The 19,974-nt window shown below is 43.2% G+C and overlaps 1 protein-coding gene across 6 annotated transcripts in view; it reads left to right on the top strand.

The window, feature by feature from the left end:
* The window catches only part of KIF13A (kinesin family member 13A), a 758,668-nt gene extending 742,030 nt beyond the window's left edge, over positions 1–16,638 (top strand). For all 6 annotated transcript variants that reach the window (XM_085607091.1, XM_085607090.1, XM_085607089.1 and 3 more), the window contains one exon: positions 13,437–16,638. In XM_085607091.1, the coding sequence (XP_085463217.1) occupies positions 13,437–13,723 (287 nt within the window). In that variant the 3' untranslated portion in view covers positions 13,724–16,638. The remainder of the gene's footprint in view (positions 1–13,436) is intronic.
* The last annotated feature ends 3,336 nt before the right edge of the window (positions 16,639–19,974 follow it).

The following is a 19,974-nucleotide window of genomic DNA, read 5'->3' as shown; positions in this document are numbered from 1 at the left end:
TACATATACATATACACACACACACACACACACACACACACACACACACACACTTCTATTTATTAGATTTGACTTGCCACACTCAATTAACTATAACTCACCTCTGTAATATTAGCTGTGTTCTGGCAAATAATATAATTTCTGATGTAAGTGTTTTAATCAATGCAAAACGTAGGTAATTTCCAGAGGTTTGACGAGTTAATGTAGTGTGGTGAGTGAGGCGACAATACTGTACAGAGGTGCTCGAGTGACATTAATTTAAAGGTGGCGAATAAATATAAATGTGATTTATAAGTAGGTGTTATAGTAATGTCACAGTGTTGCGTAAATGATAATTTCAACAGTTTACATTTTGAATTTGTTATGGTTGTGATTTTAAGGCGTGTTTGGCACAAATAAAATAGAAAGAGGGGTGTAAGTGGTGCAGTAATCATAAAATTAATAGATAACTATAACTCTAGAATTTCTAATTTTTGTGTGGTTTCATTCGGGTTTGTATGCCAAACATAAAGTTTTCTTAACTATAAATGATGTATAACCTTTGTTTTTTGTGTGAAAACACACACACACACACCCCACGTCACCATATGCCTGTCGTGTTCCATGCAGACCTTTGGAATTGCCAAAGATTGCTATTATTGGTTTGTTAGTAGAGCTGGAATTATGCTACGCAAGGCACATTCTTAGAAAGACATCATTAAATCTTGACCCATGGTGTACGTGCTTTTAAATAGACCTTCAGAAGAGGAACTTTGCTTGGCTTCATGGAAATGACAATATTTGTTATATTCTTTACTGTAATCTTTCAGATAAGGTTGCCATTAGATATGCCTTGATACTTATATCTCAAATGTCTGTGCTCTGATTTAGTTTCAACAATTCGTTTTACCAGGGGTAGTTTCTATTGAAAATGGTCTTGGCTTGATCTCACTTCCAACAGCCACAAGTGCCTTGAATTTACAAGAGTCTCCCACTTCAGTGATATCTCTCATTAATTACTATCTTTGTGTTTTCCCAAATCTCTTTTTTGAGTGGAGCAGGGATTAATGTTGCATGGTCATGTTCTTATTTTCAATAAATAGATCATCTCTAAGTTACTTAATATATCTCAGTAGTAACTTATGCATATCAGGTCTTAAACTATAACATTCATTGTTATACCATACATTTGTTAATGCTTTTCTTCTCATGCTACTTTCTACTGTAATAGCCTGTGAGGAAAGATTAATTTGGTAGCAATATTGGTAATAACATTACTCCTGGTGTGCAATATATATTCAGCCTGTCCAGTGCTACTTGTAGATTTGCAATATTATAATTTTCATATTTATCTTCCTCTTTGCGTCTGTTAAAGCGACACATTAATTGATTTATTAGTTCTGGCGTTAGCCAAGACCATTTGATTTTACTAAAAGGGTATTTATAGTATACTTATTTTTAGGTACTTTCGATCATCTTCATCCATTGATCTGGTATTGTGTTATTCCCAGTGCCAGATCAATGGAAAACAGCATGGGGCAGGGGGTCAGCCCACTTCCTCAATTGACTAATTTCACTGTGAGTGATGATATTCTGCCCTTTCACAAGGGCTACATCAACACACAAAGCAGTCCCCTTAAGTTCCAGGGACTACTCTGGCAATGTGTGCTTTTTTAAAACCGAAAAAAGCTTTTTTGCTTCTATCTTTCTATCAGGTGTTTTTATTTACTTAAGTTGAGAAGAGCCCAGCAGTCTTTCCAACAATAAAGTTTAGCAAAAACCAGGACAAAATACAACAACCATTGACAAAGCCAAAAGGCTGGTGGCAGATGCCAGACCTATTGTTTTGCCAATGCGTATTTATTAATTAGCACTTCAATAATCAACCACAGAACTCCCAGGTTAAGAAAACAAACCGTTTGCTTATAGGCAAGGAAGGGTAATCCACAGTAGTGTAATCAGTTTGGCCACATGCAGCACCACAACTATATGTGCGCCTCACCAGTATATCACCAAGAAGTCACCATTTAGTCTGCAAAAGCCAGCATCCCGCAATAATTATTTCTGACACCTTTCTGCTTTGGCTGCATTATGTCATCGGGAAAAGGCATATCTGGAATTGAGAAAAATATGCTCCTGCTTGTTTTCATGTGGAGTTTCTTGATCATTGACTTGACCATTCTGATCACTGCCCATTATGATTGTTGAATTGGAGGGAGAGTCCCAAATTGCTGTTATATTTTTACTGAGTCCCTTAACTTACCTAGGGTTAGTGAGTTGCCCCTCCTGTCATCACTGTACCACATATAGCATTTCTCAGTCTGATACGGTTACAGCTCGGCCCTTTCATTGTGCTAGTCATCTACACCAATATGGAACTGGGTTGGTTCCTTGCCGATGCCCACAAGTGTCTGTAGCGTAGATGTCTGCCTGTACCCCCTTCATTGCATTTTCTGGTTGGGTCTGAGTTCTTCTTGAGCCCACTTCATCAGGTACGTCACAATTACAATCTCAGCTAATATAGCATTTTGATAATTATGCCCAAAAAAACAGTTAAATCTGAAGGTGAACAAGGAAGGGTTGGAATTAGTAAAGGAAGCTGCACATAGCTGTGAAAAACATTTCTTAGTGTCTATAGTTATTCATATTACAAAGCCCTGGTTCAATCATTAAACTATATCGCTTTTCCAGTTGGATTGGTAAAACATCCCATCCTCCAAAACATTAGGCAACTGCGTTTAATTTAAGTCTCTTGGCATTAAACACTAATCCTGTTATCTGAAAGAAACACGTTAGTTAGATTCCTCACCTTAGAATATCCCCAGGCATCAGGCTGGATCCGGAAAGATTTTTCGTCACCAATACTCTTGCGCGTCGCTAGGCGTCGTCTGCGGCTCCGCGTCCGTCGTCGGCGTCGTGATCGCCGGGATGATGTCGTCGGAGTGCTTAAACGCCGCCCTCGCGCGCTGACGTCAGTTCTTCTTTTTTCCACACCAGTAAGTGCCAATCTGGGATGAGCATACCCTTTTAGTCTCCTTTTGACTAAACTTTTTTGAACTCTTTTGGTTCCATTTCCAGTCAGCCTGTCACCGACTGATGTCGGTCACGGATCACCACCGCCGGTGCCTCTATGGCCTTGGGGCCGACCACGATGCCGAGTCGGGCCCCGACTGCCGGGCCTTGACCTCGAAGGCTAGGCGGGAGCGGTCCCGCAAGCTGCTCGAGATCCGGTGGTCGCAGAGCCGCAGTCATCGCCGCTCGTCTGGGTCGAAGTCTTCGCATTCCGGTAAGTCGAAGCACAGCAAGAAGTCGAAGAGGCATCATCGCTCTTCTGGCTCCCCTCGCCGGTTGCGCGACTCGGCTGACGGTTCGGGTGGCACCACCCGCACGGCTCCATCGGAGCCGCAGGAGTCCTGTCCGACCGCATACCCTCCAGTCCCTGGGTCTGACGCGACTCCGGCGGAGATTAGAGACTTCCTCGTGGCCATGAGGAGCCTAGTTCTGCCGTTGACGCCTGCCGGCGCTCCTTCGGGCCCTGCAGACTCGACTGGGAGGCCTAGCGAGCCGGCGGCTCCGGCGCCGTTGTCGACTCCAGTCCCGACGCCGCAGGTCCCCACGGGATCCAGGCCTGGATTCCGGTCGGCGCCGGTCAACCTTACGACCCCTCCGGTGCCGCCCCTGGTGCCGCCTTCGGGCGACGCCGTTCCCCGGTTTAGTCCCGGTCCGGGCCCGGCGTCGTATCCGACGCCGAGGGGTGACAGGTTCATCTTCCGCCCGGCTCCGATCCTTCCACCTATATACCAGGACTCGGATGACGGAGACGACTGGGAGGGGTCTGAGGACCCTCTGGCACAGCAGTGCCAGTTGTCCCAGGACTGGGCAGACGATCTGGGGGATGCCAGTGGTCTTGATACCTCACCCTGACACTGGCTTCATCTCTCCTCCGTCCGTGGCTTCGGAGGAAGGTGCTACGTTTTCTGTGGTGCTGCGCAAGGCGGCCAAAGCCGTCGGGCTGGAGCTGCCTGCTGTGGCCGTGAGGACTAATCTGGCCCAGAGGTAGGTCGGGGTTGTTACTCCCACTACTTTTTGGTTCCCAAGAAGGGCAAAGGGGGCCTACGCCGTATCTTGGACCTCAGGAGCGTCAACACCTTCCTCCGGAAGGAGAAGTTCAAGATGCTCACCTTAGCTCAGGTTCTGGCTGCCCTAGACCCTGGAAACTGGATGGTAGCGTTGGACTTGCAGGATGCTTATTTCCACATACCCGTCCTGCCGGCCCACCGGCGTTACCTGCAGTTCACGGTAGGCCACGAGCACTTTCAGTTTACCGTGCTCCCCTTCGGACTCACCAGTGCATCTCGGGTGTTCACAAAAATCATGGCGGTGGTCGCAGCTCACCTGCACAGATTAGGGGTTCCAGTCTTCCCCTATCTCGACGACTGGTTGTTGAAGGCGGGCTAGCCCCAGGCAGTCGTCTCCCACCTCCAGACTACGGCCGACCTCTTGCATTTGTTGGGGTTCTCCATCAATGTGCCGAAGTCGCATCTGAGTCCCTCCCAGAAGCTCCTCTTCATCGGAGTGGTTCTGGACTCGGCACAGTTCCGGGTCTATCCTCCGGAACAGCAGATCCGGGATATTCAGGCTCTCATTCCAATCTTTCAGCCTCTATCCCGGGTTTCGGTCAGGTTGGTGCTGCGGCTTCTGGGTCTGATGGCCTCCTGCATCCTGTTGGTGCATCACGCCAGATGGCGGATGCGGGCTCTGCAGTGGGACCTGAAGTTTCAGTGGGCCCAGCATCGGGGCAACCTGTCCGACCATGTCTAGATCTCGGAGGGCACTGCCAGACAGTTGCAGTGGTAGCTCACGGACCACGATTGGGTCAGTGGCAGATCCCTCTCCCTACCCCAACCGGAGCATGTAGTAGTGACGGATGCGTCCCTCCTGGGAAGGGGGGCCACATGGGAGAGGCGGAGATCAGAGGCCTCTGGTCTCCGGCGGAGTCCCGGCTCCATATCAACCTTCTGGGCCTGCGGGCGATCCCACTTGCACTGAAGGTATTCCTTTCCTCTCTCCGGGGAAGTGTAGTGCAGGTGTTCACGGACAACACCACTGCCATGTGGTATTGCAACAAACAGGGCGGGGTGGGGTCGTGGACCCTTTGTCAGGAGGCTCTGCGCCTCTGGACATGGCTGGAACATCAGGGCATCACCCTGGTGGTTCAACATCTGGCGGGCTCTCTGAACGCCAGAGCAGACTAACTCAGCCGCCGGTGCATGATGAATTACGAATGGCGCCTGAACTCGGATGTGGTGCAAGGCCTCTTTCTGCAGTGGGGAGAGCCTTGGTTAGATCTATTCGCCACTGAAGAGAACGCACAATGTCAGCAGTTCTGCGCGTTGAATTTCCAAGGCGGCACTCGCTCGGAGACGCTTTTCGGCACGAGTGGAGTTGCGGTCTGTTGTACGCCTTTCCGCCTATACCACTTCTGCCCAGAGTGCTGAAGAAGATCAGGCGTGACCGGGCCCAAGTCATCCTTGTGGCTCCAGATTGGGCACGAAGATACTGGTATCCGGAGCTACTCAGTCTATCGATAAATCCCCCGATCCGCCTCTTCAGGAGGACCTCCTGTCGTAGCAGCAGGTGACGGTCCTCCACCCGAACCTGTCCAGCCTCCACCTCCATGCGTGGAGATTGAGCGGCGGCAGTTGATGCCATTTGACTTGCCTCCTGAAGTCTGTAATGTTATTCTGGCAGCCAGGCGTCCCTCCACAAAATCGGTATATGCCTGCAGGTGGAATAAATTTGTGGCATGGTGCACAGCAAAGGCTGTGGATCCCCTCTCTGCCCCTCTTTCTGAGGTTCTCCTCTTTCTTCTTTCCCTGGCCCAGCAGGGCTCTGCTCTGGGCACCCTCAAAGGATACCTTTCGGCTATTTCTGCTTTCTTACGGCTTCCTGATCAGCCTTCTCTTTTTAAATCCCCTGTTGTTTCTCGATTCTTTAAGGGCATTACCCACATGTTCCCTCCTGTCCCTTTCATAATGCCTCAGTGGGATTTGAATCTAGTATTGACCTATCTGATGTGTGCTCCCTTTGAGCCACTTCATAATTGTCCCCTTCGTCTGCTGATGCTTAAGATTGCTTTCCTGGTTGCCATCACCTCTGCTAGAAGGGTGAGTGAGCTCCAGGCTCTCTTTTCCAAACCTCCTTTCCTTTCTGTCCATCCGGAAAAAGTTGTTATAAGGACTCGTCCTTCCTTTCTCCCTAAGGTGGTAACTGCCTTTCACATCGGCTAGTCTGCTACACTGCCCACCTTCTTTCCGCCTCCGCATCCCTCGAAAGAGGAAGAGCGGCTCCACCGTCTGGACCCAAAACGGGCGCTGTCCTTCTCTCTGGACCGCACCAAACAGTTCCGGGTGGACGACCAACTCTTTATTGGTTACGTGGGCGCTAAGAAGGGGCGGGCGGTACACAAGCGAACCATCTCTCGGTGGGTCATTTTGTGTATCAAGGCCTGTTATTCCTTAGCTAAAAAGGAACCTCCTGTAGGGCTGAGGGCCCATTCCACTCGGGCCACAGGGGCGACCACTGCCCTGGGCCGGGGAGTCCCCTTGCAGGACATTTTGTCAGGAAGCAACGTGGGCCTCACTGCACACGTTTGCCAAACACTGCCTGGACAGCCAAGTCCGGAGAGACGGCTTCTTTGGCCGTTCTGTTCTCCAGAACTTTCTGGTGTGATTTTGGTTCGCAGACTCACCACTGGGGTTGGTACTGCTGGGGTATCTATTCTAAGGTGAGGAATCTAACTAACGTGTTTCTTTCAGATGAACAAGTTACTTACCTTCGGTAACAATATATCTGTAAGAAACATTAGTTAGTTAGATTCCTCACCGCCCCACCCATCCTCCCTGTTCTGCGAACTGATATCTAGGGTTGAGGTCATCCCTTTCAGGGCCCTAGAATTTTTGGCACCAGTGTCGGTCTCTTGCATGGCTCTGCGTTCCTGTTGCGGAAAGCTATGTACAAGAACTGACGTCAATGCGCGAGGGCGGCGTCTAAGTACTCCGGCGTCATCCCGGCGATCACAACGACGGATGCAGAGCCGCAGACGACGCCTAGCGTCGCTCAAGGGTATTGCTGACGAAAAATCTTTCCGGATCCAGCCTGACGCCTGGGGATATTCTGAGGTGAAGAATCTAACTAACTAATGTTTCTTACAGATATATCATTACCGAAGGTAAGTAACTTGTTCTTTAAGATTGCTCCAGTTTGACAGTTGTTTAGCAATACTATTTGTGGAATAGGAGTGTCAGGCGCTTGGTAGTAGGTACTACAAGGTTATGAAAAAAGATTGGTGTGCATTCCGCCTTGGTATGTTTTCATTGTCTCCAGGGCTGGACAGGGGCCCGAAATGAAGCCCTGGCAAAAAGCTGAAAGCAGCCCCGCTCCCTTCGCCTCCTCACACAATCTCTCTCCATACTCTCTTTATCTCATCTTACTTCTCCCTTCCTCTGTACCTTCCCCCTCCCTCCCTCTCTTTTTCTTGAAGCCCTCTATGCCTGTTACTCTTGACTGGGAACCTGGAAAGTGATAGAGGCACCAGGAGCGTCCTGGGCTTTCAAAACAGGCCCCCCAAGGACTCCAGCCCACCAGGGAAATGCCTGATGGAATAAAGGCCTTTCCGGTGAAAATTTAAAAATTATTGGAATCATTTTTACCCTTACCCTTTTTCAAGGTGCTACCGCCTCTACAAAGAGCTGTGGCTGTTTCTTGTGTTTTGCAGTTTAACACACTTCTGTCTCTCTAGAGTAATTCTGGAGTTCTGTATATGTTCTTTTTTCTTTTCATCCGTCTTCCTGTAAGAAGTCAGTAAATAAAAGCATTCTTCATAATTTGCAGCATCAGGCAACATGTCTCTATAGCGAGGATTGCTCCACATTCTCATCCCTATTTGTGCAGGAGGTGCTTCAGAATCTTTATTTCAAGTGATTCGCCACGCCTCCCCAACACAATTCAGACCAGAATTAATTTTTTAAGCAAAAATCCCTGAAAATCAGTATACTTTGAAATTCTGGAGATTTGCACCTTCAGTTCCAGTAGGCAAGCAAAGAGCTTGAAATTGCATACTTAAACCACGTTTGGCAAGGATTTTTTTTAGAAAAAGAAGAGAAATAATGACATTGACTACATTTGTGAAGCGTGCCCAGAGTCTTTTTATTTATTGCTTGAACCATTTGGCAAGTTCGGGTTCATTGGAAATGAACATTTAAGCCTTCAAAGCATTTCTACTCCTTTTGTAGACATCTACCAAGCATGGAATGGTCTCGCACTGCTCATGGGATGGAGACAGGAGCGTAGTTCAGGAGACGGGTGGGTATTTGGGGTGTTACACCGCCCTAATAAATGTATTCTTTAGTAAATAGTTGGGTACAGGTACTTTAAGACGGTTATGGTGAGGTGTTTGTTGTATTTCACTTGGGACTTTTACATACACAGGCAGAAAAAACACACACTATCTCTGGTTTAAAGGTCTTAAAAATTGATATTTTACAAAATATTTAGTTTTATGCAACCCTCACGATCCACGCTCCTCTTCCTTCCTTACTGCTCCTTAAGCCCCCCTCCCGCCCTGCTTCTCATATAATGTATTTTAACTATGTTGATTGTTGGGGAATCTGAAGGTCCTCCCGCCCCAAAATCTTAATTCCCAAGCTACGTCCCTGGATGAAGATTGTGTAATTATTATAGGCCCACGATTTGTGCTACTACCCTTTTTGTTTACAAAAACAAAAGCCAAATTGACGTCCATAAATCGGTTGATCAAGCAGTTGTTTGTGACATTTATGTATTACTTTACTCCTATTGAAGAAGAAAAAAAAAAAACTTTGACTCTCTCCAATCCACCCCCTTATATTTTATCCTCTACCTCCACTCCCGGACTTATCCCAAACTTAATTCTACTACTGTGACCTCCAAAATAACTCTTTCTTGACTCTTCAATCTGCTATCCCTCCTTGGATCACCCCAAACCTAATTTTGATACTATGATCACCTAAACAACCCTTCAAAATTCTTTCCTCACCTGTCCCTCCTTTGACTCATCCCGAAACTCATTTTACTAGTATGATCTCCCTAATCCGTTTCTGGAGATTTTTCCCTCCTCGGTCTCTCCTTATACTCTCCCCAAACGTCCACTAATCCTTTTTGTGTTCCAGAGTGGCGTGCTACGCTTCGAAGCCTCGTCCGGGGTAGTAAGCGCTATATAAATACAATTACAATACAATATTTAATTCCTTTTCTGTTATCAGTAGAACATTATTGACATCCTTTAAACTAGTTTTGATAAGTCGTCTTAACTTTGATTTCTCACTCCTTGCATCTTTGTCTCAACTTTAAAAAGGTTCTAGCCAGTGCCTCAAACCGATTGTTTACTAATGTCATGGCCAGCGCATTTTTATGTGCTATATTGCGCAGTGGTTCTGATGATGTCATCAATCCCACTTCCCAACAAGTGTCGTTTTATAGTCCTCCATACTTGCTCTGACCCTTAAAATTTCCCCATAACGTCTATGATGACATTTACTATCTCACTCTTTCATTGTCGTCTTTCCCTTCTCCATCTACAGCTCACCAAAACCTATATCTTGCTTATAGTTTTTTTTTTATTCTAAATAGAATAGTGAAGTCCTACATATAATACATAGTGCTTGAGGGCATAAGCACTACATGTTATAGAATGCCTACACTGCCACAATGTATACTTTCATCTGATTCATGTGTTATGGGCGTGTCGATTTGGTTATAATATTTAAGGTCAAACTGACCCATCTGCCTAAAAGCTTTTTCACCTCCACTAGCCTTTTCAGTTTGTGCAGCTCACACAAATCTCTGCTGTTCTTCCTGCTTTGTACACAATGCATGAAGATCCTGTTGAGATTCTCCCCATCGTCTCGATATCTCAAGACTCTTTCCATAGAGGGTCTTCATTAGTCAACCAGGGTAGTAGTTTGGATCATCTTTTAGTCTACGAGCTCTGATTTTAAGAGGGAATAAAGTTTATAATTAGTGCCTGCCAGCGTTTTTCAGTTCACCTGCACCTGATTTAATTTCTTTAATTATGCAGGGTGTGATGCTTTAGATCTAATATATAGGCCCCACCCCAGCTAGGTGTAACTTGAACAAGCATCGGGAACGTTCTCCAAAGCGGCTATGGATCTTTGGTGGAACGTACACTGCCACATCACTACCAACTGCTCATTGGAGCAGTAGAAGAGAAAAAAGAATTGGTCCTTTTCAACACATTCCACCACACGTTACCTGCTTGGTTCATCGAACCACCGATGATGAACTGTCCGAGCCTCCGCCTGGGTGAAAAATGTGAGGGCTTGTTTGCTAAAGATTATATATAGGGGGTTCCAGTCTGTATAGACTCCTTTTTGGAGAACAATGTTTTACCTTAATCTTTTCTTTCCATATGCCTGGGTAGAGGTTGAGTGGTGCTTTCTTGCAGGACTTTTTCTGAGTTGGCTCATAATGTTTTCATCAGAAATAAATGTATACCCCACCCAAGAGTTTGAGGTAAGGAAGGAAGATTTTTATTTATCCCTCTCTCTCCCCTCCACCTGTTACCACACAGGGGTAGGGCTGGCGTTGTTTGTCAGTGTTTCGATTGCCGGAGTCATTCTCTGCATATCGAGGTCAGATTTTTCTTGTTCCTGCAGCATGCAAACTTGCAGTGATCACCTTAATAAATTAATATATTGAATTATGAGTGGATAGTGTCTTTGAATAGACCGATGCTGGCTCACCCAGCATTACAGAAGAGTGGAGGCACTTGATAGTGTTTTAGAAGAGATGTATCTCTAGAAGATGTCAGTGACATAGCTTCATTAAGTTTCTAAGAAAACCAGAAACAAATACAATCTGGGTATCTTAACCCTAAGAAAGAGTCCCAAGATGTCACAAACTAGGACAGCACATTTATTATCTTCTTCCTAAATGAGATCTAATCCTGAAGGTATGACAGGAGAGTGATGAATGAAGAGCAAGCATCAGTCCAAAACGAACAGCCTCCTGCCTAAGTTGTTGTTACTCTGAGTCAAAGCTAACTTGCCGTCCTTCTGAAGTGTTCTTGATGGTGTGTAAACTGTGACGTTTCAAGGAGTCAAGCACTTTTTCATACATAGCCTTCAGTATCATTGCAAGTCCCTTGAAATTAGCCCGTGAACAGTATATTACAGTGGGAGTAGTCAATATGTGCTCCCCTGGGAATGTGTTGGCTGTAGTACATGCTGTAGAGCTCTGGTTTACTTCAAGCTTTGGAAAATGGTCTTGGATATATTGTCATATGATAAGCAAATGCGAGGTGGTACATCTTCCTTGAAAGTAGGTGTCCATGATTTTTCTCCTCCACCCTAGGTGGGGCTACTATATCTTGTAAGAGGGATACGCTGGAGAAGTACCTTTCCTGATATTATACAGATTTGAAGAAAGTTCAGTTTTTCATAGAATTTTCTTTTTTATTAGTGGTGATGAATCATGCTGAAAGTTAATTTGTATTGCTTTGATCAACAATGAATTTTTGGACATGCACGGTTAAATGCCATATGCGCTTGGCAAGCATATCCAATTTGCTAAATAATGCATGAAGCAGAATTTAGATCGTCACTATTCTACAAAAGACAATGGCCACCATTCATTTACATTTTTATGTTTGACGATAAATCAATATCGTTTGTGGACACCAACATAACAAATTATAAATATAATACACATCTTATTTTTCTGCAACATGAACTTATTTATATTTGAAGCTATTAGATTACTGGCAAATGCCTTGATCAAAGAAAATGTTCTAGGTGTTTATGGATCATAATATGTGGATTATATAGGTTATGTTTCTAGTTCACACTTGCTTTAAATTGGTTCATCAGCAAATGCATTTTTTGCTCCACGGTCAACAATTTTTCTGTGAATCATAGTAAATGAGTGTTCATGTGTCGCTGCCAGCTTTGACATAGAATCCGAAATTAAAAGTACCTCAGGTAAATTTAGTCAATAGAATACAGGGTAAACTTAGAACTCCATGAGGTACTAGCATAACTTTTGAGAAGAACTCAGGTCAGTTTGCAGCTAAAGTTAATGTAGTGCTATTTCTGGTTTTGTGCGTTCCATCTAGTAATGCTATATTTTTTATATTGATTAGAATCTTCCTCAGCAGTTTGGTGAAATCAGTCCTTCATAAAAGGCATGGGCAACATTTTAATAAGGCTGGCAAGATTCCTGAATTATGTGTTGAGTGAAATTCACAAACTGTCTTATTATGCAATTTTGCTTAATTCTTTCCCACGAGAGACTAATTTTGTACAACATATCTTGCTGATAGACAGTTTCTGCTCCAACCAGTCTCCTGACGGTATCTTGAAGATTTGCAAGGTACATGCTCACAAAAAAAAGAAGAAAGTCACATGAGATTCCAGAAAACCATTCTTTAAGCACAGTTTTAAAAAACATGCTGTTTTATACACGCATCTTTCCTAACATTGTCAAGTCTCAAGTTGAGGCAGTGGCTGCTGCTTGAAAGGAAGCATATTACTTTTAAAAACTGCTGGTTTGGAGATTGTTGCTCTATAGCTCTAGCAGATAAATAAAAACATTTACAGAGGGGCCACAAAGTATGGTCTGTGGTGAGGCGGAGGGCCCCATTGATGCTAGCAGGATGGGAGTGGGGCTTTGTGAGTAGTTAAATGTTGCAGTATACTGTATTAGATTATTTTCCTTTACTTCTGTTGGCTTGTAATTAAAAGCTTCCCCATTTTTTTAACATCTTATTGAATGTTAGTGCTCTCTGAAGTAAACAGCAACTCAGTGCTGCTTTTAACCCAGGGGCCGCATTTCAAGGTCAGGAGGGCCGCAGGCGGCCCCTGGGCCGTACTTTGAATATTACTGCTCTAGCAAGATGATGTAGGAAGCTTAGGATGCTGTGAGATTTCAAGTTTGGTAGCCAGACCTATTTGCTTTGCCAATGCTTATTGTTTTAGACATACTGTGTGATAATACTGCAGTCAGTATAATTATTGTTTTGGTCATCATTACAGTGGGTTAGGCATTGACCACCAAAGAGGTCAGGAATAATCATATTGTTAGGGCTGTTAGCGTCTAAGTTGACTTCATTATTGAGAGGAGATGTAATTTTGATGGACCTCCTGATCGCAGTCTAGTGTTTTTAGGCTTCTTCGGCAGTCGATGATACACAATTGAAGAAAACCCATTTCGTAGACCGCATATCCTAAACATTGATTTATAAAAAATAAAAAAAATCTAGTTGCATGATTTCAGTCCAAATGCATGGAGAGCAAACAAGATTGCAGAAGGCATACAATGCTATATTGCTCATTGAATAACTTATATAAGGAATCTGTTTTGAAATCCCTGAACCTAATGATATATCATGTGCTTTCCAGGGAAACATGACGGCACTGTGAAAGGCAGAGAGTACTTCCGCTGTAAACCGCGCTATGGTGTCTTTGTCCGGCCAGGGCGCCTCATGAAACCCCCAGGATCGACCAAGAGGACCAACAGTAGCATCTCGCGGTTCCAGGCCTCATCTGGCACTGAGAAGCGAAGAAGTGGTGCGCCTCAAGGACCACCGTTCATGAAGCACGGGGATGCAACACTTTACCAATCAGGGGATGCAGCGGCCTCTGCTTTTTCCAGGAAGCAGGAGAACAGGAAGTCCTGGATTAACTAGCTCACTCTACTTGCACTTCCTCCACATCGTTGTGTGGAAATTCTTATGTATTTTAACTATTATTGTATAGCTGTACAGTTTTAATCTGTTCCTACTGAATGTTTACGCATAGTGTCTCGGACTTCTATATTTTTTTTAATACTGTGTATATATGTATATGTATTTGCGACAAATGATTTGGAGTTGCTTTCTTGTTTTTACTTCATGCGTTATGGATGAGAATTTCACTGAACCAGGCTGGTTAATTCCTTGGAAGCCATGTGTGCTGCTTATTTAAGGTCCCTCCGAGCAAAATGAAACCTGTATTCTTGCAAAAAGTGCGAGGTTTACTGAACAACATGAAAAATATTCAAAAGCTGTTTTGCTTTCAACTGCTTGATGGCCTAGAGAGGAGATCTGTTTATTTGCTGCCCTAGTCACTTTTATATTTTCATCCTGTGGATAAAGTTAATGCGAAGGAACACTGGCCCATGCCTGCATATTTGGGAGCACAATTGCAAAGCGTCCAGTCTGTTTTATTTGAGCGTAACCTGCCCATTGCTGGACCAGAGAAATAGTGTATTTTTACTTTGTTGAGCTTTCATGACTCAACCACTCTTGTTGAAACTGTGGTTATGTCGCTGGGTAATTTATAACGACTTCAAGTCTTGTATGCAACACATTTGAATCATCAAGTGAAAGAAGATACTCACAAAAGTATCAAGTGGGGCAAAATAAATTGGAGTCTATGTTTTTTACTTTGTAATGAATGTATTTGTTTGCTTAAACAACATGTAAAAGTGAAAGATTTTTGAGCATCCCTTCTGTACAGTTTGAAGTACTTTTAGTGTGAGAAGGGGATTGAGTTCAGGTAAACTCCATCTTCATTCTTACCATCACTGTTACTTTTATGTTCAATGGCTGCAGTGAAAACCGCTAAACAGGGAGATATCGTGTATGTTGGGATTTCTGGAGAGCAAACCTAGCTGTGAAGCAGTGGAGCACTGTGCAAGATGGCGGTTAGAGGGGTAGGGAACAATTTGATATTGTGTGCATGTTATTGGGGGAGGCTAGTTTGTACTGGGAACATTGATTTATTTTGATGGTTGATATGGTACTCCTCATTTGCATGGTCTTCCACTCCTTTATGAACCTCACGAGTGTCAGAGCATGTCTATCTGTAGGAAGACGTTGATCCTTGGTATGTAGACTAAGCATGCTTGACTGCTGCATTTTCTTTTCCTTTTCTTTACTATTCATTAATTTGTAGTCTGTTGGTGTCAGGCTTGTTGCATTACCTTGGCATCCTGAAGTGTTTAGTTTCTCGGCCGTGTGTATCCTTACATCAAGGCTGTAGTAGACAGCAGGGCATGCAGCGGGATATTTGCTGCATCCTATTCTGTTGACTGTGGATATTTCTTTTTCTGATAAAATGTCTCAGCAAAAAGAAAATATTGTAGTTTAAGGTCATCTTTGTAGTTAAACTTAAAATTGAGCCTAAAATCCCAAATAGGAGAGCTCATATAATCTAGATATCAAGGATATGGGGGAAATAAACTCCATGTTTTTTTTCATACAGCAAAAGTGTATGTTTAACCGAGTATTGTAATATCACCATACATTCTGAAACTGCTTTACAAATGTTTTAGTTAAACATGTCAACTTTTCTCACATATTAATTTGATTCAGTTCTCTACTTAGAATAAGTATTTTTCATGTTATTTCACAATTACTTCAAACATATTTTGTACCATTGTGTGTATATAAATTTAAGATTTATACGGTTTGCTAGTATTACTAGGTCCAGATACTTTTTAGTTACATTTAATAATGTAATTAGCTACCTGGCCTATATGTTTCTTATGAACCTGGCATAAACATTGTTTTTGACCCTATATACTTCTCTCTTCAGTGATGGGATAGTTGCACCAGTCATAAAAATGATCCCTGAATTTGTATCCAGTAATCTAGCAGTTATTTTTAATTCCATGTTTGCCACTGGTCTCTTTCCTTCTCTGTGGAAGAAGGCCTCAATTCTTCTCCTTCTGAAAAAAAAAGTGTCTGAATTCTGAGGACCCAACTAACTATAGGCCCATATCCCGTTTGCCGTTCCCAGCAAAAATAATAGAAAAACGTATGAACCAACAAGTAATGGCCTCTATCCAAAAACAACCAACTTATAAACCCAACACAATTTGGGTTCAGACCAGGCCACAGTACCAAGACAGCACTTATAAAAGCTACAGAGGAGATCAGGGCCGCACTGGATAGTGGAGGAACAGCAGAGCTTGTTCTTCTTGACCTGTCGGCTGCATTTGATACGGTGGACCACTCAGTCCTAATGGACAGGTTGCAAAAGGTTGATATAATGAACAATGCACTGGCATTACTAAAATCACTCATTGCAGGTAGAGAGCAAACAGTAACGTTAGACTCATTTGTATCCAAACCTTTTGGTCTAGCTTGCGGGATCCCACAGGGTTCCTCATTCAGCCCTATGCTTTTTAATCTTTATGTGACAGAACTAGCCTCCTTGATTATGTTCCTCGGTCTTTCCCTCACATCCTATGCCGATGACACACAAATTGTAGTATCGGCACTTAACAATATCCTTAAAATCAGAGTTCATTTTCACGACTGCATGTGTGTAATCAACCAGTAGATAAGCAGTCATTGCCTAAAATTAAACATGGGCAAGGCCGAGGTCATTGTGTTCGGAAACAACCCCCAGCTTTGTTTACCTTCCATCTGGCTGCATGAGATGGGCGAGCTCCCAGGTCAAGTCATTAAGGCAAAAAATGTGGAAGTCATAATTGACAACAAACTATATTACGCTGCTCAAATAAACTCGCTGATTTCATCCTCCTTCAACACCTTAAAAGTTATTATGAGAATATTACCTTTCATTCCCATTATTTAAAAAAAATTAAAAAAAATAACTCATTACCACATTAGTGGACTACTGTAATGGCCTTTATCTGAGCTCTCAGGAACATTACTTAAATAAACTGCAAATTCTGCAGAAAGCGGCTGCTAGGCTTCTCATTGGACTATCCATGTTGCAATCTGTCTCTCAGGCCATTAAGTATCTTCATTGGCTAATGGTCAGAAATTGCATCAAATTCAAGGCGCTCTACCTGGTCTTCAAGTCTCTTCATGATATGGGCCCCTTTTTCCTAAAACAATCTTTTTTTAAATGGTATCTGCCAAAGATAATTTTACGCTCTCAGAACAATAAAAATGTGGTAGTTCCCAGATTTTAAGAAATCATAGTTGGTTGGAAGCAGCTTCACCCTTCGAGCTTCGATAATTTGGACCTCCCTTCCACTCCATAATAAAGCTGCCGCCACACTGCTTGCCTTCAGAAAGCAAGTAAATACCTGAATTTGTAATCACTAATTCTAAACCGAACTCTTTGCAGTGTTGCCCCTGCAGCTAGCGCCAGGACATCTTTGGATAATTGAGCGCTTAAAAAAATTGCTAACAAAACAGAAGTCATATGTCACATTTTCCTGGCATAGGTATTTTTAAGTCTGGCATTAACCATGACCTTTTAATTTTCTAAAATGATGTGTGTAATGTACTTAGAGGGGCTATCCAACAGCCGTCTTCATCCATTTGTCTTTTCTTTTGTCATTCATGTTTTTCCTTCACCCTCTAAAGCATACAGCATGGGACAGTTGGGTCAGCCCTCTTCAGCCACTGGCTTATTTCAGTGTGAGTGACAGCATTCTGTTCCTTCACAAGAAACGCATCCACTCACATAATAGTACACTTCAGTACCAGGAACTACCATCACATTGTTTGCTTCTTGATACCAAACAAATTTAGATTGACAAGGTACCGGCAGCTTTCCCAACATGCACGTTTTGGAAAAACTGTGGCAAACAAAAGCCTTGACACTTGACAAAGGGAAGGCTGTCAGACAACACCATTCCCATTTGCTTTGCAGTGTTTGTACTTTTTGTAGTAGGAGTGTATAAAGAGAGCATGTGTGCATCAAAAAGCCATATGCAACCTCACATATTGCTAAAGTTTTAAAGAGACACAAACGACCTTGCCATATCAGAGGCATACGTTGTAGTGAACCCCTCACCAAGAAGTAAATAACGGTTACCCTCTTTTTTTTCCTGACACATACATTGTTTCTGTCACACTGCTAAAAATGGTTTGAAAAAAAATGGCAGATTCATTTTTATACTTTGTTACAACTGTGTCATTTATTGATACGTTTATTTTCAGTAATGTGGCATACGTCTGTGCATGCGTGCATCTGTGTGTGTGTGTCTGTGTACAGAGGGATATGTAATGGACAATTTTTTGCTATGGTCCTGTAATGCCATGAATGGTTCTAGTTGCGCGACAAACTACATGGTCGATGCTTATTCTACATGCAACCTGAGCCTGATGATGTCATTTTAAAGCCACAATACAAAGTTTCATTGTGCTTTTGTGAGTTTTACATTTCTCATTAGTTTGAGAATCCATTATTAATAGTGAGTACAACTCATACTCACCACTTGCTCACCCTTTCACTCTCCTTTTTGTTACACCTGCGGGTTCTTACGTGTGGGTGGTGGTGAAATTTAAAATCAGAATTAGATCGTAAATCAGTGGCCCTCAGACAGCTGGTCATCACGTAATATTGCACCCCCACCTCTCTTGTGACTAGGTCTTGAAATAGAGCAATATGTGAGAAACCAAACTCTTCAAAATATTAGTTCAGTATTTGAAGACACTATTATTCTCTGTTTGGTCAAGAAAAGGGCAGCTCAAAGAGTGTACGCGGGACATCAACTCAACAGCAATTGTTCCACTGCAGTGACCAGCCTACCTTTGGCAGTCTAACATTTTCAGGCACTGTATTTCCCATCTGTCAGGTGAGCAGCCTCCATTGTGGGTGTGCAACCTGAACAAAATACAGCATCTCACATGTAATTAGTCTATGGTGCTAAAACCATGATACTGAAGTACAAGGCTTATAAATGCTGTTTCAACTGCTGCTGTTGAAAACGGCATTCAAATTCTGTGTAAATTCATATTGAAATGAAATTATGTTCCCCTTACAGCAGTTCTTCCTTTGATTCTCATCTATTTTTATTCTTCCTAAGTCTGTGCTCTAATTGTGTATTTCTCTGTTGTGCACTTTTTGTATGTAGGCCTGACTTTTAAATTGCTGTGAAAAAATAATGTTTCTCATCATCGCCATGGACCCCCCAGTCAGATGTTTTGACAGTCCCTGCTCTTGTAGATGGGTACCCTCTGTGAACAATAAAAAAATTAGTTTATGGTGGAACTCCCATCTATATGACATTATTGACAACATTGAGATTTGGAATCAGCACCTGCATCTTCCTATTTCCTCGAAGTGTAGACTCTGAAAGCTCTTTAAGAAGCCCAATCTTGTTGCCCCTAAAAATAATGCCAGGAACCTTGCCTTATTGTGCAACTCAATCCTTGTATGAAAGACTGAAAACATGAAGTAACACTTTCACCCAGAGGGGAATCCCACCTTTATCGTTTACCCAACTCAGTGGAACTCGTAGGAGGGTGAAAAGCTGTGTGGACCCTCTGCCATTCGAAACTGTGATTGTACAGTCAATCTCTGCCCCTGCTATGGATTCATTAATCCACTGAGCCACCCTTCTTATGTGGTCCAGTTCTAACTTCGAATGTTGACAAAGCGTTTTAGGGCATAGGCATCAAATGCTAGAGATGTGTTTATTAAGTTGACCCCCAAACCCCAATATTGTTGATATTGCACTGGGACCAAGTCTCAGTGATCTTGCCTCTTTTAATTCACACACTAATGGATTCTCAGGGTTTGAACCCTTAGCATTTTTTCTCCTTGGTCTGTACACCTCATCCATCATAGGCTCTTCTGCATAAAATGTGTGTTGCAATTTGTAAGTTTAGATATAACATCTGCTATTTGATCTTTGAAGCTCATGAGAAATGTCCTTAGGTTGCCTTAAGTTACTGATCTAGAATTGCAACATTTTCCTTTGTGTGGAGTTATCTGGACTGTTTGTAATGACTAGGGCAGGTAGACATTTAGTCTTGAAATTAAAGCATGCATTTTATGTTAGATGGATGGCCAAGCTTGTGTCTTTTGATTGAGAGAGGAGCTGGTGCCGAGGTGGGTGCAGTGATTTGCTCTTGCCTTTTAGCTATAAACACTTGTTATGATGGCTCCCAGTGGTTGATGTTCAATTCAGATGAGATGACTAGTACCATGTTCCCAAATGAGTCCCATGAGCTGAGCCAGAACA

The sequence above is a fragment of the Triturus cristatus genome, chromosome 5_2 (genome assembly GCF_964204655.1).
Source record: "Triturus cristatus chromosome 5_2, aTriCri1.1, whole genome shotgun sequence".
Classification (NCBI taxonomy): Eukaryota; Metazoa; Chordata; class Amphibia; order Caudata; family Salamandridae; genus Triturus; species Triturus cristatus.
The sequence above is the reverse complement of the archived record's forward strand: the minus strand, read 5'-3'. Positions and strand labels throughout refer to the sequence as shown.